Genomic DNA, 23,435 nt, shown 5'->3' on the forward strand with positions numbered 1-23,435 from the left:
ATCAAAATAGGTAATTTTGCTTTGATAATCTTGAGGCATAGCCCCTGGATTTACAGGCAACTGCAGGGGAGAATATCAGTTTGCCATATTAACATAGATAAATGTGACAGCTGGGAGAACAGGGATAACAGTAGAAATATGTGCGGTGGGTGGGGGAAGTGGAAAAGATGCTTTGAAGTGCTAATGGTGAACTAGGAGAAGTAGCAGTAATGGAAGAAAGAACTTGTGTTTTCCCAACAATATGCCTAGTTTGGAAAGAGTTCTGCTGAGGTGTGTCAAGGTTTAACTCAACAGAATTTTCTTGATTATCTCGACTTCTAAGGTTCTTTGGGATCAAATTAGGATTTTCAAAGATAAGTGGAGGATTTGGATCCGGATTTGATCTAGTGTAACAGATTTTCTTCTTTGGAGCCAACTTCTAAATCTATTGTTTAGTTTTCCTTGAAGTATTTTAAGAATACAAGTTTTGACAATATTTTGAAGGAAGCTCATGAAATATAGGAGGCTTTGGGCTTACCTTCAGATATCTTGAAACAAGGAAACTGATCAAGTCTTTGAGGCAGTTGTTTAAAGCCTAAAACTAGGCTGGAGATTGACTGAAGAAGCTTTTATTTACTCCTGTAATTGCATAGCAAAAATAGTTTCAAAAGCTACCTAGCTAACTTCAGGCTCCATCTGTAGCTTTAGAAAATAGACAACAGTAACAAACAATCATTCAGATCCCCAGCGGAGTCGCCAATGATGTTATCACTCAAGTTGTTCCCCAAAAGGTGTAACAAAAGGGAATACGGCTGAGGTAACCACAAATCAATCTTTTAGATGCAGGTTCTAGCCAATCTGCATCCAGAGAGGGCTCTCTCTTTATGGTTTAGCTTTGTTTTTAAGGTATATTAGGCTAGTTATGAAATACAGGGGTTTGTTTGATTTTTGGATGGTGACATTCAATAGAACAGGGGTGTAAAATTGAGAAGTTCAGTCCATTGGGCTAATGGAGTATATGAAGATGAATTGTTGGATATGTTTTATTTGACAGAGGGAGGTATTACAAAGCAAGGTAATCAACCATGAAACAAATTCTAAGCTGGAATCAGGTGAGATGGGGTCAAGGGGTGAAGGGCAACTAAGAATCCTTCATCATGCTAACAGAGGGAAAGTGGATGAATATTACCAGGGAGCAATTAAAAATTCCTTAACTATGTTCAAGATGTAGGAACCAGGGGAAACAGGAGCAGTTAAGAATTCTTGCTTATGCTAATTCTGAAGAAAACATAAAAAATAACAAAGATTGAACACAGAGTATAGTTAAGCAAATTCTGGGTTATCCTTTTTCCCTATTATTTAGGTAATGAACATAGATGATATATAAAAACACAGAAACTGTAGAATATGAGTTGAAAAGACTTATTGATCCATGAAATAATTCGAAAATTTTGCAACATAGTCCTCTGCCATTAATTCCACAACCAGAGAGTTCAGCAACAACAGATTCTAGCAACCTTTTATTCCGAAGAGTTCTTAGAGTTACAGCGCAGCTCCAGAAATGTATCACCAACCCCTAATACTTTTCCTGGGGAGGTATTTGTACAAAAATGTTTACAAAATATCTCAATGAGATAATATCTAATAATAACTTCTTCTACCTACTCTACAGGAGAAGTAAATGATCTTGGGAACAGGAACAAATAAAAACTGAAGTAGGTGATGCTGTGTTGGCCGCTCGGTGAGGTGCATTGACTGCTTTCTCAGTGAGTCGGCTGGTGTATGCTTTCTTTGATATTCCGTACTATTGTCTTTGCTTTCACAGGTGCTTTTAATTTTGCTTTTAATAGACCACAGCCCCGCGTGATTCTCACCCACTGCTTTTATCTGCTTTATGATATGTTGTTTTCTGGAAAAAAACAAAAATCTAAAATTCGCCTACAAAATTTCCAACATACTTTTCCACCACTGTTCTTCTGGCAACTGATGTATTTGCAACTTTATCAACGTCTCGTCAACATCTGTGTACTTGTAGAAGTTTGGCTGGGCTATAAAAAGATGTTGTACTTCATGCTCAATATAAAACAGATTTTCTAAGTTGCTGTAAAGAGTTTGGCCAGATGGGAGAGTGCTCTCTGCTGGAGTACTTGATGATGATGCATTTTGTTGATCAATAGCATATCTATTCAACCTGAGCTGGTACTCAGCTTGTCTCAACAGGCGTTGATTACTTCCCACCAGGCTGGGCAAGCCCCTTTCCTGCAAAATTGCAAATTTTTCTACAAAAGAATTTACCTCCACGTGCATATCTTAGCTCTTCCTCTCAAAATTCTACGTCAGGGTTCTCATGGTCAGGACTCTTTTGATTGTTAGGATGGTACCTGTCCTGTCTCTGATGTCCAATGCTGCTATTTCTTCCTTAGTTTTATTGTTCAAAAAATGGATTAACCTGTTGGCCTGTTCGGGCTTATGTCCCAATAAAATTCTGGCCCTTTGAATTTCCACCTGGGCTGCTGCTATCAAATCAATCTGCTCATATATAATTTGAATGGATCTCCAGATGTTGCTGATGGATTCACTGACATTAGCCCACAAAATGCCCTTGATTTCTCCCAGCGACTTATCTAAAGAGAGGTCTTTTTCCAATTCTTTCGCCTTATTCTCTAATGCCTTCACCTCTCTTGTTTTTTCTACTACAGTCATTTTAGATTTGTCATAACTTATTTCCAGCTTGGCCAAATTTTCTTTGGCTTCTTTCAATTCTGATACTTGGAGTTTTAAATCCTCCATAGCCTTTATCAATTCCTCAGTGGTCATAGAGGTGTTGCTGCCTGTTGTTGTTGTTGTTGAAGTAATTGTTGTTGATGCCGGGACAGTGGGAGGGACTGTTGTTGCCACTGTGGTAGGAGCAGTTGTAACTATTGGAGCTGTTTGAGATGGTTGGGACGTCGACACTCCCTGCTTTTCCAGCAATGCCTTCTCCAATTCCTGCTCTGTCTCATTTAGTCTTTGATTCATTTTCATTAGGAAATCAATCATGTCTTTTTCTGCTTTTTCTTGCACAACCTCTATGGTTTGTGGATGCATAGTAATTGGCAGCTTCAATTATTTCTTGAGGACAGCTATGGCATCCTCCTTTTTCTTCATTAATGCTTTTATTCCCTTGGCATCCTTGGGATCATGTCCTAGCTCAATAATAATTTCTTCCAAGGACTTTATCCTATTCTCCTTTCCCAAAGAAGATGCCTTTTCCAAATCCAATTGGGCAGATGTGTTGTTTAATGAATTCTGCAATTGTTGAGCTAGCATTGCTTTGTCTGCCAATGTGGAGTAAACTATTTCTCCAGTTTTCTTGTGCAACTCAATCTGGTCCATAGGGTGGATGTCTTTGGCAAGGGCCTCCAGATTTTTTCTAATATAATTAGCTACTGATTGTGGCTGCTGCACTTTAGGCTTGAAGTGACTCAAGATCATCTTTCTTTCCTTAATGCCATATGCAGACATTAATCTTTTCTGTTTGGCGGGGGTCATCTTGAGAAATTGATCATAAAGTTGTAGTCTTATTGGCTCATTCTGTGCCTTGATGTCTGTGAATGTTCTTTTAATATCTGAACCTTGCTTGCTTTGCGGCCTTGTGGAGGAAATTTCCACACTATGTTGTTTCTCCAATTCCTGCCTCTAAGAACTGGTAGATGTTTCTACCACTAGAGATGTCTGTGGGCTGGTTGCCCTCTCACTTCTTGGACTTTCTATCATCTCCTCTATAATTTCCTCTTCAGGTAGAGGATCCACCCTCTTGCTTTTTGCCTCTAGTTGCTCTGCTGGCCCACTAACAGGTGTAGTCTCTTCTCGGTCCCTTTTTCTACCCTTTTCCTCATTTAGAGAAGTCTGCAATGTTGGTACCTCTGGTGCTTTGGTCTGGGCAGGAGGAATTTTCCCTCGGCCTTGTTGTTTTGATGATGTTGGCTGATTTGTCATTTCGTGTTGCTCTGTATGCAGCACTTCTTTCCTTTAGATGTGCCTGTAGTTGATGTAGTGCTTTCTTGGGCTGGTTGCTGTGAACTTGTAGTAGTTGATGTGCCCACTCCGATTTGCTGAGGAAATTTGAAAGAGACCTCTCCAAAAGAGTCCAAGTCAAGAGTCTTTTCAAGATTTTTCATTGCTTGTTCCATTTTTTCTTCCTCGGTGAGCTCTTCTATCAATGTGCCCTCTACCCACTCATCTTGATTAGCATACTGCTCTATTTCAGGGATCCTACAATAATTATAGGATGATAGCCTATTTTTTACCTTTCTATCACAGATGAATCCATTTGGGTCATAGGGTACCCACCAAAAGCTCCTTTTTAGTTTGAGTTGTTCACCCAATATATTTTCATCATCTTGCCATCCTTCCTTTTTGTTAATGATGAAGGGGCCTAATTGGTTTCTTAATTTCAGCTGAGCTTTTTTCTTGGCACTATGAAAATGACTCAAATCTGAGCTAATAAATTGCCTAAAATATTCAAGAGCAAAGAGTCTCATAGGCACATATTTTGGCAGTTTATAGGGGCACAGCTCACAGCCATATATCCTGATCTCAGTGTGATTATGGTAAAAGTACCAGTCACCTATTTTGTAGTTTTTGGAGAGCTGTAAGATTTTCTGCATGTCACCAGAGAGTCTAGGAGGAGGCGTTCTCATTAGCAGAGAGGAGACTAGATGTATAAATAGATCAATGAACTCACAGTAAGTGTAGGGAGAGTTATGGACTTCATGGAAGACTGAGGTCCAAAATATCACAGACCTTCTTTCTCCTTTAGTATCCAACTTTTTGATAGGAAACTGAAATATTGTCTGTTTGATAGTATAAGAACAGATGATAGATATAAGAGGTATATTTGAAGACTCCTTCTCTGTCCAACTTTATGAATTGGTCATGAATCTTGTTGCTAATGAAGGTAGCAAAGTCAAATTTGACAGCAGGAGAATGTCCTGGAATAAACATGGACATCAGAGATAAAATGGTCTCATCAACATATTCACTTGTTTTAAATCCTAGGACATAGGATATCATGTCAATAATGAATTTTCCAGCTTCATTGAACCAAACATGGTGAAAAGGAGGTGACTCTCTGGGCTGGCGATCTGGTCTCATGAATAACTTGGCAATTTGGCCTATTTCTGCAGTGGATAATTTAGAGCCTTCATCCACCAAATGTCCCATGGAAAGAGGAGCCAGAGGCTGACTAGGTTTGAAGTGTAGCATTTCATTGATTGAGTTAGGAGTTATATAAAAAATGACAGTTCCAGTTGGAGACATGACTTCTCTCTCAGTAGGTTCATAATTGGCACAGCACAGGCGAATTACATCTGGGAATATATTTACTGAGGGGAGATAGTATCTGGGCAGATTGGATTCCCATATCCCGTAGAGATCAGCTTTGTTTAGGTGACTGTTCCTGATTTCACAGAATGCTTGGAGGTGATTTTTGTCACCAATTAAGTCTTGTATTTGAAAATCCCTATCAGCTAAGGGCAACCATTCTAAGTCCTTGTGAGGTGCATTAAGGGGAGCAATATTCAGGGCCACTGGAGCTTCCATTGCACAATTTCTTGTGAGTTTTCAATTGAAATTTGGGGTTTTTGTAGCCAAATAGGTAAAATGACAACTGTGGGGCTCTTTTCGGGGAATTGCAGACCACGGTGAGTTCGAACTTTAGCTTGCTGGTTGAATTTTGCAGGGGAAAACAAAGTTTGCAGGATTTCTTGGTAAAAATTGGTAAAAACAGTGGTTTTGGTGAGTTGTTGAAGGTAGTACAGTGAATCTAATTCAAATTTGGGTTCTTCGGGCAATTTTGCAGAGAAAACTGAAAAAACACGGGGTTTGGGAACGAAATTCGGGTAAATACCTATTTTGACGGCGCGCTGTGCGATTTGCAGGTGGCGGAATGAGTTGGAAGACCGGACTGTGGAGTATTTTGGCTTGGAAGCAGGCTGTGTGGTCGAATGACTGCTCTTGGACATAAATTGGCATGCATAGGTCGTACAGAGAAAACAAACAGAAATGAACGAAAATGACGTTTTCACGCCTTTTTTAACAAAAAAATTGGTTTTGGTGGGCTTTGGTCGGGTGATGTCAGCATGATGCGGTATTTTGTCGTGTAGCGGGGTGACTTGGCGTTGACGTAGTGCTGGTGTGGTTGTGACGTCAGTGGATGACACGAGGGTGACGTTAGTGGGGAGGGAGCATGGGCGATAAGCGGTTTGGCCCCCGCACTGCTTTTGGGCAATGGTGGTATCAGGGGGGGGAACGAGCACCGCGGGAGACTGCCACCTGTCCCAGGGTATGGTGGCAAAACCACCATCCCTCGGGCTCTAATCATCGGACAGAGGAGGGCTCGCGATATTCATGTGGGCCGTTGGATGGCGAGGGCCAGATCCGACGGTTGGCGGCAAACGGGAAACGGCGGAGGATACGGCGCGGGGTCCCGCTATAATATTCAATGTTTTAAACATATCGGGCGGTTATTTAAAATTTGGTTAAATATGCGGGTCTGGTTATTTATTTAACCAAATGTTAAATAAATTCCATGGTTTGTGTATGCGAACGGTTGTTAATGGCCCCGAATGAACCGTTAACTCCCATAAAACATTACCATATGGCTATAATAAGCCGGGGGTCGGGATATTTATACTTTTTGGGATTTTTATGCATTTTATATAATAGGGGCGGGAAAAATATTATGTAGGAACTATATAATAAAGTTAGTATATTAATATGAAAGGTACATTCAATCAAAACACTAAGTTTGAAAAGTGCAACTTAGGCTTAGGGAAATGAAAAAGGGATCCAAGCCATGAATTTTGGAAACTTAGCATAATGGAAGGAAACATTTTTACACAAGAAATGTGGCTTTATTATCCTAAGTAAAAACAGAGTTTCACTTAGTCTTTTTCATGAAATGAAGTGAACTAGGAGCACTAAGCAGATCTCAATGTCCTTGTGGGGAGGCTAGTAAAGGTTTTTTTGAGAAATGAGGAGGGAAGTTAGTCATGCTTCATCTATTTTGTAACCACATAGTTGACATGTGTCTTCTGATATCCATGAGATGAATCATCTTTAAAAGACACAATTGCTTATGTATATGTTTCTGCAACATCCAAACTACCTACCCAGCCTATTCACACCTAACATTTTTTATTCCTTTTTGATTGGGTGCATTTGAACTAGCAAACCCTTACTCTCTTATTTTCTTTTAGCTGCAATCCTATCTAAGTCTGCCCTTATTTCTTCCAGGGGCTCAGATTTTGCTGTTGAGCACCTTTGTTTCTCTATCTAACTACCTATCTTGCCAAGCTTGAACTGTATGGACAGATTTCATTCTCTACCTCTAAAACAGGAAATTTAAACATGGACTAGCCAAGATTAAACTGTTTGGCCATCCATCAATTGTGACAGAAGTCACTGATTGCACTCATTGAACTTCTTTGCAAAAATTGGGATATTAGTGGCATTTTGGACTAGCACACTTTCCTGGTGTTCTTCATCTAGGGTTCATTTTCTTTGTTTTTGACCAATTCATTGTTTTTGCCCTTTGATCTTTCTTTTAGGGCATACCCTCTTTTCATTTTTTTAATTTTTTGGTTTTTTTTTTCAAAATATGGAACCTTTGCAGCATGGAAAGGATGAACATATTTGGAATTTCATCAGTCAATCATGAAATATGACACGTATTGGTATAGGAGCATAACACCCCCTATTATATGCTCAATATATTATGTCATTTTCTCCTTAATATATTTACCCCAATATGAACACATGTGGTATGGTATTTCTCCCATAGTGAAGCCCCTGTGCTACTATATATGGCCTCATTCATGCTAACATACGATACATGGCCTTGACCTCACCCACAGAGGCTACAAAAATCTACCTTTCCCTCATTCACGGTGGCAATAAAACTCATTCTCACCCTTATCCACAGTGGCAATAAAATCTAGGCTCACCCTCATCCATGATAGCTACTATATATGGCCTCTCCTCATCCAGAGTGGCTACAACACTATGTTTCAGGGGTTACAGTGGCATACAATGGTGGGTACAATACTTGGGATTCAGCTACAATACTTCGTCACAATGGCATACAATAGACTGACTCAACATAAAGTGTCAAGGGCCATGGTGGCCCTGTTGAAAATAGCAACAAGAAATGCTAAAAATAGAAATGTTACAAATAGCACTGCTATAAATAGCAGTTCAACCGGCGTTGAACATAGCAATAAGGAATTAAAAATGGAAGTGCTAAAAATAGCATTCTATAAATAGTATTTTGGGATACCTTCCTATTTTAGTCAGTCCCTAAATGAAAATAGTGAAGTAAAATTCGAATTTGATCTTAGTAGCTATTTGTAAAATAATTAATTAATTCATCTTGAGTTAATTAGTTAAGGAAAATCAAACATGAAGTCTATGTGCAGACATGCAACAGTTTGTCCATTAATTGAGGAATTTATCCATCAGTTAAAGAGATAAGGATGAATTGTAATATTGAGTTGTAATTAGTTGGCTCAGTTGACTGAGTCAAGTCCAATTAGATTAATTCAAATAGTTTATTGAATTAATGTAAGTTCAGTTAGTTAATGCTTGCATGCATGTAACTGTTGCACTTTAGATAACTGAATATTCTCTCATAAATAACTCATGCATGTCAATTCAAATAGAGACCCAGTTGAGATCAGATGGAGGGGCAGTGTACTATCAATTACTAGAATATTCCATTATGAATATTCCTTGCATGCAGAAGGAATTCTTTCCTTGAGGATTACGCAGTTACTTCTTTAAGTTTTGTGAGTGTGATGAGGCCAATTCACACATGTGGCTTCACTGAACCCCAAGAAAAACTGCGCAAGGAAATAGGAGGCTTGGAGGGCTTGAGGAGGACATATACTATGTCTATTCAATCTGTGAGCTGTATTGTTTGATTGCAGAGGGAGCAGGATAACTTGTTAGTTGATTCTTTTTGTAACTTGAACAAGATTTCCACTTGTATGATAATACAGATATTGGGGTTTTAGGCTAAGGCTTTCCCCGGGTTATTTCTTCTGTGTTATGTGTGATTGATTTCTCATTCTTAGTTATATGTGTTCTCTTGATCTTGCTCAATTCGATTAAGCTTCCACAAAGTGTTGTAGAAGCAGATCTTGTATTGTGTTTTAGTATATTTCATAATCTGTTGATCTATAGTGGGAATTTCTACATGGTATCAGAGCAAAGGTGATCAAAGGAGAAGAACAATATACAAGAAGGGAGAAGTTCAAAGTTTGTGGTTCCTGAATATAGAAATTGAGTTTTTATCACATCTCAATTTCACCAATCAATGATTTAAGACTCGAGTATTCCCTTAATGGCAGCTTGAATTATATAGCCTGGAAGGATCGCATGGAAGCAGTATTAGAGGATAGCGGTCTAAAGGAATTCATTGATCAAGAAGTCCCCAAGCCGACTGATGCTACTCAACTGGCGAAATGGAAGAAATGTGTGGCTAGAGCAAGGAGAATCCTCTTGGAGGGAGTTCAAGACCACATTGTCTCGATCCTCCATGGGAAGGAGACACCATTTTCGATGTGGAAAACATTGAAAGATCTATATCAAAACAGCAGCGATTAGAGGAAGCTAGCGCTGAAAGACAAGCTCCGTAAGATCAAGTGTGAAAAAGGCGACATGATCTCTACATATCTAAACAAGCTCACCACCTGCAAGGATGAGATTGGAAGTGTAGGGATCATGACCACTGATGATGACATGGTGAGTCTTGCACTCCTCGGTCTTCCTAAGAGTTGGCATAGCTACCAAGACTCAATTAATGGAAGAGAAAAATTGCCAGATTGGGAACGACTTTGGTCAGATTTGATGTAGGAGGAAATAAGAAGAAGCACCAAAGATGGATCCTCATCGAAGCAAGATGATGAGGAAAATCTAGCCTTAGCAAGTAAGGCGAGGAAAGGGAAAGGGAAGGCATCCCATCCTAAATCCAGTTTTTCCCATGGTGGGAAGAAGATTGACAAATCGAAAGTGTGATGCTTTCATTGCCATGAAGTGAGCCATTATGCTACGAATTGTCCACAGAAGAAATCCAAGAAGGGTTCCTCGAAGGGATCTGGTGACGAGGCACTAGCCTCACAGTTTTAGCTAGATTTATCGCTTATCACATGCATGGTTTCATCCATGGTGGGATGTGTGTGGTACCTGGATAGTGGAGCTTCATTCCACATGTTAGGTGACAAGAATCTTTTCAGTACCTTGGAGGAGAAGGATCTCCAGATGTGGATCGAGATGGGCGATGATGGAAAGTACCGTGTTTCAGATGAAGGTATGATTGTGTTTCAGAGGGAGCATGGAGCTCCCCTCACCCTGATTGATGTAAAGTATGTACCAGGTCTGAAGAAGAATCTTGTGTCTATCACTATGCTAGAAGATAAAGGCTCTGATGTAGTCTTTAGTAAAGGAATGGTATTCCTGAGGCATATCAGTACTGGACAGACAAAGCGAATAGGGATTCGAGTCAAGAATCTCTACAAGCTGGAGGTATACGACTGTGATGCTCTGAGTTCCAAAGCTAAGATGGTGCAGAGCCAAGATGTTAGCGAGCTATGGCATAGAAGACTTGGCCACTTGCACCATGGAGCCCTGAAGATCATGCAGCAGATTTCTACTGCATTACCCAAGGGAAAACTTGAGCAGATGACTACATGCAAAGTTTGTACCTTGGGTAAGTATGCGAAATCTTCCTTTCCAAATCAAGACAGTAGAGCTAGAGCAATCGTGGAGCGAGTTCACTCAGATGTTTGTGGACCTTTCTCTACAGCCTCCACCGATAAATAAAGGTACTATGTTATTTTTATTGATGGTTTTTCTCATAGATTCTGGATCTACTTTATTGAAAAGAAGGATCAGACCTTCTTGAGGTTTTGTGAGTTTAAAGCCTTGGCAGAGAAAGAATCTGGAAAGAAAATAAAAGCCTTGCATAGCGACAATGGTGGAGAGTATGTCTCCCAAAAATTTAAAGAATTTTGCGCTGCAGAAGGAATTAAACGGGAACTGATGGCACCTCATAACCCATAGCAGAATCGAGTGGATAAAAGGAAGAACAAATCGATTGTGGGAGTAGCTCAAGTGATGTTGCATGACCAAAGCCTACCATTGCATTTGTGGGCTGAGGCATGCAATACAGCAGTATACTTGCAGAACAGAAGCCCGCACCGTATACTGGGAATGAAGACACCTATGGATGCCTATTCTGGGAAGTGACCTGATGTAAGTCACTTCTGAATATTTGGATCATCAGTTTATTGTCATGTGACCAAATATGCCAGGAAGAAGCTAGACCCAACAATTGAGTTGGGAATACTTGTGGGGTACATGGATACACCCCACAACTATCGAGTGTAACTGCCTTCCACTCAGAGGACTGTGGTACACGGGGATCTGAAGTTTGACAAGCAGAATGCCATGCAAGTGTCACTTGAGAGGGAGCTCAAGTTGCATGCAGAGGAGGAACTTTTAGTTCCTAAGGAGGAGGAGTCTCAGATTAATTCGGAGCAACCGCATGTAGAGGATCCAAGAGTGAAGACATCCACTCATGTTGATACTTCCAAAGATGGGCAGAAACACTCAAGGGAAGCTGATAGGTTGATGCTGGATGCGCAAGAGAATGTGGGACAACCATATTCTCAGTGCAGACAGAGGAGGTCGCCCGAGCGGTACACTGGGTACATGGCCCTGGTTGGGGAGTGTGTAGATACCAAACCTTCTTCATTCAAGGAGGTAGTGCAACAATCAGTCTGGGTTGATACAATGGTAGAGGAGTACAACTCTATCATTCGAAATAGTGTGTGGGATGTTGTCCCAAGGCCTCAGGGCAAGTCAGTGGTGAGTTCCATATGGCTTTGATGGCTGTACAAGGTAAAGCAGGTAGTTGATGGCAGTGTTGAGAAACATAAGGCAAGGTTTGTTGTCGGGGGTTTCTTACAGGTTGAAGGGATCGACTACGATGAGACTTTTGCTCCCGTAGCAAGGTACTCATCGATTAGATTGATGTTGGCACTATCAACTCAGATGGAGTGGAAGATCCACTAGATGGATGTGAAGACAACATTCCTCAATGGGAAGATTGAGGAGAAGGCGTACATTGAGCAACTAGAGGGTTTCGAGACCTTCGATTGTGAGTCGCATGTGTTCCAACACAAGAGGGCTTTGTATGGGCTGAAGCAAGCACCGCGTGCTTAGTACACCGAGATTGACAGCTGATACAGTCTTGGAAGGACCTTGCAAGAGAGTTCGAGATGAAGGACATGGGCCTTATGCACTACTTTCTAAGCATGGAGGTGTGGTAAAAACATGGTGAAGTATTTGTGTCTCAAGGAAAGTATGCCAATGAGATACTTAGGCGCTTTCACATGGAGAAGTGGAAGCTCATGCAGATGGAACTGGAGGAAGGAGAATGCTACTTTAGGTGAGGTAGTAGCTGCTACTATTTATCAGCAGCTGGTAGGTTCACTTGTGTATCTGGTGAACACACGACCCAACTTATGCTTTGCGGTGAACCAGCTGAGTCAAGCTATGGTTCAACCTACCAAGCTATTTTGGAAGGCATCGAAGCATGTGCTGAGATACCTTAGAGGCACATCTCAGTTCGGATTTTGGTACATACAGACAGAGGGAGTGAAGCTTCAGGGCTTTACAGATGCGGATTGGGTGGGGAGTCCATCAGACCAGAAGAGCACTTCTGGAGGAATCTTCAACCTTGGTTCAGCTGCAGTTTCCTGGTAAAACACGAAACAGAGATCAGTTGCACTTAGCTCAGCAGAGGCTGAATAAATGGCTGCTAGTGAGGCTGCATGTGAGGCCATTTGGATGCAAAAGATTCTAGTGGGATTGTTTGGTTAGAGGATGGATCCTACAGTGATCTACTATGATAACTAGAGTTGTATCAAACTCTTTGAGAATCCAATTTTTCATGACAGGTCCAAGCACATTGATATCTGGTATCACCATCTTCGAGACTGTGTGGTCAAGAGGATCATGTTGTTGCTGTATGTTTCAACCAAGGAATATGATGCAGATATTTTGACGAAGGCATTGTCAAAATGCAAGTTTGATTTCCACAGAGACAGGATTGGGGTTACTAATAATCCCTTTCTTGTTGAGAGGAAGTGTTGAAAATAGCAACAAGAAATGCTAAAAATAGCACTGCTATAAATAGCAGTTCAACCAGCGTTGAACATAGCAATAAGGAATTAAAAATGGAAGTGCTAAAAATAGCATTCTATAAATAGTATTTTGGGATACCTTCCTATTTTAGTCAGTCCCTAAATGAAAATAGTGAAGTAAAATTCGAATTTGATCTTAGTAGCTATTTGTAAAATAATTAATTAATTCATCTTGAGTTAATTAGTTAAGGAAAATCAAACATGAAGTCTATGTGCAGACATGCAACGGTTTGTCCATTAATTGAGGAATTTATCCATCAGTTAAAGAGATAAGGATGAATTGTAATATTGAGTTGTAATTAGTTGGCTCAGTTGACTGAGTCAAGTCCAATTAGATTAATTCAAATAGTTTATTGAATTAATGTAAGTTCAGTTAGTTAATGCTTGCATGCATGTAACTGTTGCACTTTAGATAACTGAATATTCTCTCATAAATAACTCATGCATGTCAATTCAAATAGAGACCCAGTTGAGATCAGATGGAGGGGCAGTGTACTATCAATTACTAGAATATTCCATTATGAATATTCCTTGCATGCAGAAGGAATTCTTTCCTTGAGGATTACGCAGTTACTTCTTTAAGTTTTGTGAGTGTGATGAGGCCAATTCACACATGTGGCTTCACTGAACCCCAAGAAAAACTGCGCAAGGAAATAGGAGGCTTGGAGGGCTTGAGGAGGACATATACTATGTCTATTCAGTCTGTGAGTTGTATTGTTTGATTGCATAGAGAGAAAGATAGCTTGTGAGCTGATCCTTTTGTAACTTGAACAAGATTTCCACTTGTATGATAATATAAAGATTGGGGTTTTAGGCTGAGGCTTTCCCTGGGTTATTTCTTCTGTGTTATGTGTGATTGTTTTCTCATTCTCAGTTATATGTGTTCTCTTGATCTTTCTCAATTCGATTAAGGTTCCACAAAGTGTTGTAGAAGTAGATCTTATTTTGTGTTTTAGTATATTGCATAATCTATTGATCTACAGTGGAAATTTCTAAATGCCTTCCTCCTTCAATACAACAAAACAACATTGAGAAGAGCGACAAATTGATACTACAATGGTGGCTTGACCACCTGTTAGAAATACTGAGGGGGGGTGGTGAATCAATATTTCATTCTCAATCAATTGTTTCTTAATTTATACTTTTGATTTTCAAATTCATTTAATCCATTATTCCATTACCAACATAATGTATTATGATATGAGAATATTCAGTAAATTAAGAGAAACATTAAACATAAATTGCATGTAAACCATAGAATGAAACACATCATCAACATATTAACACATGGGAACACTAGATTTTTAGGTGGAAACCAAATTTTGGAGAAAACCACCGCTGCCATCAACTTTGTCTTCTTTCTTATTATGAATAAAACATTTTTACATCTTATACTGGTGCAGACTCTTACCAGTACACAAGATCCTATTGGCAGGAGGCTACAAGCCCCACAAATTCTCCATATATGACTGGAAGGAAGATACTACTCCCTGGTCAAATTTGTATGTCCCTACCAAAAGGAAGCTACTACTCCCTCACTGATGGCTCCAACCCGCAGCAACTTTATGGACCACGTTTTAAAATTTGCATACTAGATACACTCGACTCTAACACACATCAAAACTTGTAGGTCATGTTTCATCAAATTTTCAAACTAGACCTACACCCAACAATATGCTCAATTTGAATAACTAAACACCAAGATACCAATAACCTCTATGAATTCAACCAGTGATCAACCAAGCCAAATCTTTTCCAATACCAAGAAGGACTCTAACACTGTTAAATACCAAGCCACATATCAAATCAAATTCTTTTGTCATTAACTAAGTCAAATACCATGCTCATCAAGTACCAAACCTTACACTATACTTAAATCAGTCATCAATATACTCATCCCTCATTAACCAATCACTAACTCAATGCAACCATAACTAAAAAATTGCCCTTAAATCATCTCAGATACATCAGGCCTTTCAAACCAAAACTCTCTCTGAATATACATAGAGATCTTCCATTCTATATGTAACATCATTGTGTTTATATAATGCCAATAGAAGCAAAAAATAGACACATCACATCATATACAAGATTTTGTCATACCATTCTCATGAACCAACAAGAAATATTCTCATACATGAATAAAGAATAACACTACCATTTACTCAACACATATTGATCTCAAACTCAATAAAGTAGACCCTACAAGTTAATGACAATGTTCTACATACAACAAGGCACTGTCACATAGGTCTCTGTTGATCTCGACATACATCATTCAAATCACTACAAGCATATTCAATCAATGTGCTCAAGTACTAATAATCAAGCATACTAGTTCATAAAGAAAACAGGGACAGATTCATCATGTAAGTTAATCACTGAAGCATATGGATTGTGTTGAAATCCTAACAACAAGTAGAAAAATTAAGACTCTTTCATTGCAAAACCCTTCAATAGTCAAGAAATGTAGCAACAAACACAAGTAGCATCATCAATAGGAAACCTTGAAGACAAAAGACTAACAACAAGATTCTTCACATCATATCTATGAGCCTTTGTCCTCTACCCTACATACCACTCCTATCAGTCAAAACTCTCTCAAAATTACACAAACTACCATCATGGAACTTATTAGGATTTCAACCATCTCTAAATGAAATTCACACACTTTTGTCATATCAAGAAAGAAGGATAAATCAACTCCTTAAATAAGATCTCTACAGAAAGCAACAAGATAAACACTTTGTCTTGCACTAGCACACAATTCTACCCTCTTCAACAAAATAACCCTTCACTACATACATTGTTCTCTACATCAAAATTAAATCTAAGACAATAAGGTTATCTTTGTCCAACAATACCCAAATATTTGCAATAAGTTAATGCAGCAATAGTGAAAATAAGGTATGAATGTGACCCTTCTCCTACACAAATTGATCTCTTCCCTAGCTCTATGTAAACCCTTATCTATAACTATAGTGGAGATATTCAATTAAAAAACCTTGCAATCAGTTAGTTGTTATATACACAATCTCTTTCATGTGCATCATTAAATAGATCAAACAAATCTTTGTAATTCATAAATCAAAAGAAACATTCTCTATCTCATACAACCACTCTTCTCTCTGCATTCTTACAATCAGATTTGCAACAAAAACGTGATGTTAGGCCCTTCAAATATTCATAAAATAAATATATCTTGAAATAATAAGCCAAGAATTGAATATATCCTTCAGGTCTCCTTTAGATATGTCATTAAAGGATATATTTGAGTCTCCTCATGCACCTTGGTGTACACTTGTACGAGATAAATCACAAGAAACTCAAAGAAGGAACACACTATCTGCCCAAACTTCTTCTCCTTTTATAACCTCTTTCCCTTGATAATACCAAGAGAAAATCCCATGGATTTGTTGATAGGAAAATTTAACAGTATCAAATGGACCTTCTCGAAGATTACCTTGGGAAAAAACCATGGTTTTGCCCTAAGTTTTTCTTTTTTTGTGCTTACAAGAAGTGACGCACATCTCCCCTTCAGAAAGGGTGTTATAACATATGTCTAGAACACACAACCCGTGTTATCCTAAGGATTAACGCTCCTCTAGAAAAGGTAACCTGTGTTACTATGTCTCCATGTGCTGAAAGATTTCAAAACACAGTTAAACTTTGCTCAAACTTTCTCCAACTTCTAACATTCCTTTTCCAACACATGAGGGTCCTATCAAGCTTTGATAAGGCTTAAATAACACCTCACATACCTCAGTAAACCTTCTCCAACTAGCCATCTAAGTCTCCTTAGTTGTCTTCACCTTCAAGCAACTCCAATCATTATCCATCCTTCTACAACTGATCCAGACCTTGTGCAAGTTTTTTCAACTTATATGCAATCATAAAGACTTATTTGTAATAATTAGGACACCTATAATACCTTTCCTAATCATGCTGGGAAATATCCTCCATCCATGAGCCAGCTAGGCACATCAACTTTGCATGCATACCAACAATGTCATATTGTGACAAAATCATAATGGCATGATGGGACAAAAGTGTGACAAAACCATGGCATAATGGACAAGTTGACATCAAGTACAACACATTAACCATAATGTTAACACCATTATCTATCCAAACCAAACCAAACTTATAAAAATGCCCCACATATAAACCAAGCCAGAGGAATTGAACCAAAACAAATGAGAATAACTTTGATTTAGACTAAATAATTGTAACAACAGACTGCTCGCACCAAACATCAAACAATATGATATATTTTGAATTCTATAGTATGAGTATTCAAGTTGGTTGTGATGCCAAATTTATAGTGCTCAAGCCATGAAGGGCCAACCAATTTTGTTCTTGGGAATTTGGAATTTTAATATATTTGAATGGTTGGGCCGACATTCCATGTAACTAATTCACATGATCTGGACCTTAGAGTCTCCGAACAACTTGTTGATGACATCATCATGATGTCAATGGTCCACATGGAAACCTAAGAGGGTTACCACATGTCCCCCAAATTTAACCTCCTTTTTATTCCAAAACTACTATTGATACTTCCACGTGGTAGCACCCAGTGACGCCATGTCTCACTATGTTGACATTAGCGAATGCCATGTCATGTCCCAACAAGACCTTGCCATGTGTCTTTATTTGATTTGAAGGTTAAACATTGTGCTATTTCTCTTTGATCTCATCGTTGATATGTTGGAAACACCAGTGATTGACCTTGAACTTGCATGTCGTTTAGCAATATTAAATAGTGTACTATTTCTTGAAACCATGGTTGTTGATATGTTGAGTTGACGGTGGATCCACTCCAAACACTCACGATATTTAACATATTAATATTTTGGGTTTGACCCTATAGCTTAGCCTTTCAATTTTTGCTCCAAACTAATACTGATTTTCAACATGCCATAACTTCTCATCTCGGAGTAGTTTTTTCTGAGCAAAACATACCATTAGAAAGTATCAATGAGCACTATGAAACCATGCTATTTGTAAGAGCATTTATTATCTTAGCTTCATCAAAGACCTAAATAACTTCAAGCACCAATGTTCTCATGTAATGAGACGTGGCGAAATATCAAGTTGTCATCTTGCTTTACAAAGAGTCCCACAACTTCATTGATCAGCATGAATCGTGTTGCTACTATTGTCCACACATCTCCTTTGATATCTTGTTGTCATCAATGGAAACACTATGTGCAACAATTTTAGTCCTCATTCTCAAGGTACTTGATTTTATTATTTTTATGGTCAACAACCTCTTGGTGGAGTAAATCCTTACCATGTTGGGTATTTATGTCCTAGGCAAGTATGTGGTCATTCTTTGGATGAATTACCTTGGACATTGTTCTCTACCTCTTCAAGATCAGATTGTTAGATAGTGACTAATCACTGTTATACTCTTTGTACTCAATATATTGGCACACATGTCCATGTTAAAACATTACATCCATACAAATGGACATTTTTTTCTTTGAGTTGATATTCAATGTATTGGTAGGTGTTCATGTTAAAACATTAAATCCATACAAATGGAGATGGAAATTAGATTTAGTAATCAACAAGGCCGCATAGCTTGCATTCCTTGCAGCGTAGTTTAATAAAATATTTTAATACCATGTCATGTTGTATGTTCTCCAAACAATAATAAAATTGTAAAATGAGTTTTTTAGTTTTTTTTTTTTGAAGGTGGAAAAACCTATCAAACTCAGTTGTCAAACCAACAGTGAGGACAACCATCTCTGGCTGCTATCCACGAATGTCGGTTTGACGCATCACTGTTATCAAGAAAAACCACGCCACCTGTAATAACCCACTGGTGGTCCATAAGGGAGCAGGCTATCACTCGTGCTAGATGCCTCTGGTCTTGGGCCGTTAGCCTGTTTCTTTACGTCCGAGGAAGACGAGCTCTTAGCCAAGCATAAGCAGTTTTACCTCCAAGCCGGTAAAATGAGTTATATGAATATTCGTTTAAATTTTTTTTAATTAATTTTTTTAATATAATTAAATTAAACACTTTTTGGGTAGATAAAGGTTTTATATATATATATATATATATATATATATATATATATATATATATAATTGACATGAAAGAGAATGATAACAAGTTAATAATTATTTCTTTAATATTAAAGATGACAATTTTTTTATATAATGCTCATATTATAGTACATATGTCATGTCATTAGAGTATAGATTGATATAATAGAGTTGTACAAATTGTACACATGTTATTTTTATATATTTTTTCAAATTATTTTTTTGTAACTTAAAAAATAAAACCCATAAAAATTGCCTAAAAATTGCCTATTCAATAGTTTACACCAATGATAAAATGCAATTTTTGAATTTAATTACAAACCATTTGTGTTTATGGGACATAGTAATTAATATATAATGTTATTTTTCAAATTATTTATATTTATTGTACATAGTAATTAATAATATAGTACACAAAAGTCAATTATTGTCATCATTACACAATAAGAAGGGAGAAATTTCAACCAATCATATTTAAGATAAATAGAAATAAATTTTATTTAAAAATAATAAATTTAATTTCATAATGTTAAATTTTGGATAGATTTTAAATTTTTTTAGTCAAAGAAAAATTAATAACAACTCAAAGAAAAGTTGGATACTTTATAGCATAAGAATCACAAGTATAACCAATAAAGCGTAAGGCAGTTAATAAGTTAATTGCAGATGAAAATTAGACTTGGTAATCAATTTATGAACCTAACATGTAGAGCATCTCGAACAAAATATGTGGGTGTCAACCCTGAAAACAAAACGAGGAATCTAGACCGTGTCCGTAGCATCTAGACTTGGCAACTAAGTCGTCCCTAACGCGTAGAAATGCTTATAAATCCTCGTCACTGGTCTACAAATAAGTGAAGATCCCTTATTTGTTGCAGAAATCCAACAGGAATCTCTGCGCAGCTGCCTTCATTTCTGAACCACAACGCTAATTTCTTCTGGTAATCGTATCTCATTATGCTCATTGTGATAACGTGGAAATTTCAGAATTGGTTCACTGTTTTACATTGATTGGTTCAGACTCCACTAACATGACCTATAGATGCCAGAATGAGTTTGGTGGGCAAGATTTAATGAAGTAATGTATTATGGAACTTCGCTTTGATGTCTGATTTCGCAGATTGGTGTTTGGCATAGTGTGTAGCGTGTAACAATGAGCTGGTATTCCAGGCAGGCAGGTTCACTTGGCCATCTCTCGAGTTAACCTATTTCTATTTCAGTTTATTTTAGCCTTATTCTGCCAAATGTATTTTTTGTTTTGATTTTATCTTGCATGTTGATTTATCATTGTTATTTAAAAGGATGATCTTATTATAATTATTGGCTAATAGGTTATAAAAACAAGCTTTCATTTTTGCCAAATATTTTTAAGTCTTTAACCTTTAACTTTTTTTTTTTACATCTCAACAAGAAAAATATGTTTTTAACCAAACAAACACAGTTTTAGAGCATACTTGTTAGTTTTTGTTAAAAACTAATGTTTTATTTTGCAATTTTCTCTATTACTAAATATTAAATTTGTTTAAATTATTTGATTTTTTTTAATTTAGTAATTTGTGTGATAGTAAGTTAATTAATTAATTTATTTTTTAACCCGATCTCAATCACCGCCCAATACCGATATTGTTTGACTTTTCTTTTGTGAAAAAAAATGGTTGTGATTGGAATCTCGTTTAACTGCAGAGGGTAGTGATTGAAATTTAATTTTAAGTGTACTAGGATGTATTTAAAATGGACATTACCCTAAGGTTTATTTTGATATCCATTTCTAAATTGCAATGAAAATGTATATGTTTCGTTTATCCTTTTCTCCCGAGTCCACACAAATGGCACATTTATTAAATAGTAGAATTTGGAAAAGGTGTCTTGAGCTTCAGAGTTTGCACACATAAGCTTACCAACTTTCGGTGTTTAGGTGGGCTACTTTGCTGCATTGGGGATTGCACTGTTGCTTCATTATATTGTATGGCTGCACTTGCATTTTTGGTAACACTTACCTATTTCAATGCAGAGAAAATTTGAAACCAAAGGTGAATGTTCTGAAGAGAAATTGGGGAAACAACCACGAGTGGCACTGGTTATAGGGGTAACAGGAATCGTGGGCAATAGCTTAGCAGAAATCTTGCCTTTGCCTGACACTCCGGGTGGACCTTGGAAAATTTATGGAGTTGCTAGGAGGCCGAAGCCAGATTGGTCGCTAGATACTCCAGTTGAATACATTCAATGTGATGTTTTGGAGAGAGAACTCACTTTGGAAAAGATTTCACCATTGAAGGATGTCACCCATCTTTTCTGGGTTGTTTGGGTGAGCAGGAAAACAGAGGAGCAGAATTGTGAGGACAATGGAAGAATGTTAAGTAATGTGTTAGATGCACTCCTGCCCAATGCAGAAAATTTTCAGCACATTTGTCTTCAGACTGGGGCAAAAAGCTACTTGGGTCCATCTGATGCAGTGGCCAGGAATCGTAATTTTCAGCAGCACGAGCCGCCTTATCATGAAGAGCTTCCTAGGTTACCTGTGCCCAATTTTTATTACACTCTGGAGGATATTGTTTTTGAGGCTGCAAAGAAGAAAGAGAAATTAACATGGTCCATTCACCGCCCCACAATCATATTTGGCTTTTCTCCTTGGAGCTTAATGAATGCTGTATGCACACTCTGTGTTTATGCTGCCATTTGCAAACATGAGGGGCTTCCCTTCAAATTCCCAGGCAACACAATTGCATGGGAACAGCTTATGGATATATCTGATGCAGATTTGATTGCAGAGCAAGAAATTTGGGCTGCAACAGACCCTTATGCCAAGAACCAGGCTTTTAATTGTACTAATGGAGATGTGTTTAAATGGAAACGCCTTTGGGGAATCATAGCAAAAAAATTTGGTCTAGAGCCATCACCATACGAAGATGAAGGCTTTAGACTGGTTGAGGTTATGAAAGACAAAGGTCCAGTCTGGGATGCAATTGTCAGAGAAAATAATCTCCACCCAACAAAGATGGGAGAAGTGGGAAACTGGTGGTTTGCAGATGCTATATTAAATCGTCGCCGGGAAATGGTACATAGCATGAATAAGAGTAAAGAGTATGGTTTCTTTGGGTTTCGAAATACAGAAACTTCTCTGGCACATTGGATCGACAAAATGAAGGCATCTCATTTTGTTCCTTAAGCTTGATCCATATCTATGTCTCCAATTAAAACCTAGTAGAGGAGCTACTTTACCAGTTCATTTAGAGTTTGGTTTTGTGATTCAGGATGCTTATGCTATATTCTGAATGTTCATTTAAGGCATAGTTCTAGTGGGATGTGTATAATTTGTGAAATTAGGGTTTTGAAAATTTGCTTGATGTTTGATGATGTGTGATTTTGCAATGGACTCAAATAAAGAGCTGGAACTCCAGCCAAGAATTTCTTTCAATAAAGCAATTCTGGGGTGGAAATAGTTCTTTGACTTTCAACAAAAGCTGAGTTTCTTCCCTGTTTATGATCTAATGTAGACATTCATAATACTTCTCTGCAACTTTAATAATGTTGTTTTCTCTGAAAAAAATTAATAATGTTGTAGATACATCCAGATGAATATGTAAACATAAATTGCGTCAAACGCAGCGATTGTGTTGCTTTGAAATATCAACTCAGAGTACTGTTCAAGATATCAACTCAGCCTAGATCATTCTCGGTCTCTTTGTATTACATTTCTTAAGAGTACCAGATGCAATAGTCATAATTGGTAAAATGATCTAGTCAGACATTTGCGGTCCATATTGCAAATGGCTTTCGCTTTTAAATGGGAAATGTTTCCGCAAACTTAGTTTTCGCTATTCACTTTTGCAGTAGTCCGGAGGAAGAAAAATATGGAAATTCCAGTTATATTGAGAGAAAATCTGGCAAGGAATTTTGTAAATCCAAGTTATAGTTGTTAAACTTCAAAATTTTAAGTGTCTAAAATTTTTTTATTGTGCTGATACATTTCCACCATAAAAACAGGATTCAAACACTACCTTTACAAAAAAATTTGAATTTTTTACTCAATTTCCTGCCACTCAAATGACGAAATTCAATTTCCTGCCACTCAAATGACGTTCTCCTCCGCCTCGATAGACGACTCCTTCACTTTTAAGCTATAACTTTTCACTTTTAAATGGGCAATGA

The 23,435-nt window shown here is 37.9% G+C and overlaps 1 protein-coding gene across 2 annotated transcripts in view; it reads left to right on the forward strand.

Annotated features, from left to right (window-relative positions):
* Positions 1-22,606, forward strand: part of LOC149197648 (3-oxo-Delta(4,5)-steroid 5-beta-reductase-like) — a 142,824-nt gene extending 120,218 nt beyond the window's left edge. Inside the window, exons 1-3 of one of the 2 annotated variants that reach the window (XM_089405912.1) lie at positions 20,151-20,227; positions 20,407-20,460; positions 21,298-22,606. In XM_089405912.1, the coding sequence (XP_089262038.1) occupies positions 20,440-20,460; positions 21,298-22,452 (1,176 nt within the window). In that variant the 5' untranslated portion in view covers positions 20,151-20,227; positions 20,407-20,439 and the 3' untranslated portion in view covers positions 22,453-22,606. Of the gene's footprint in view, positions 1-20,150; positions 20,228-20,406; positions 20,461-21,297 lie in introns of those variants that run through there. The other variant, XM_089405913.1, reaches the window with a different exon arrangement.
* The last annotated feature ends 829 nt before the right edge of the window (positions 22,607-23,435 follow it).

This window comes from Pinus tabuliformis, chromosome 2_2 (genome assembly GCF_031772625.1).
Source record: "Pinus tabuliformis cultivar Carrire ecotype Pingquan chromosome 2_2, CPIR1, whole genome shotgun sequence".
NCBI classification, from domain to species: domain Eukaryota; kingdom Viridiplantae; phylum Streptophyta; class Pinopsida; order Pinales; family Pinaceae; genus Pinus; species Pinus tabuliformis.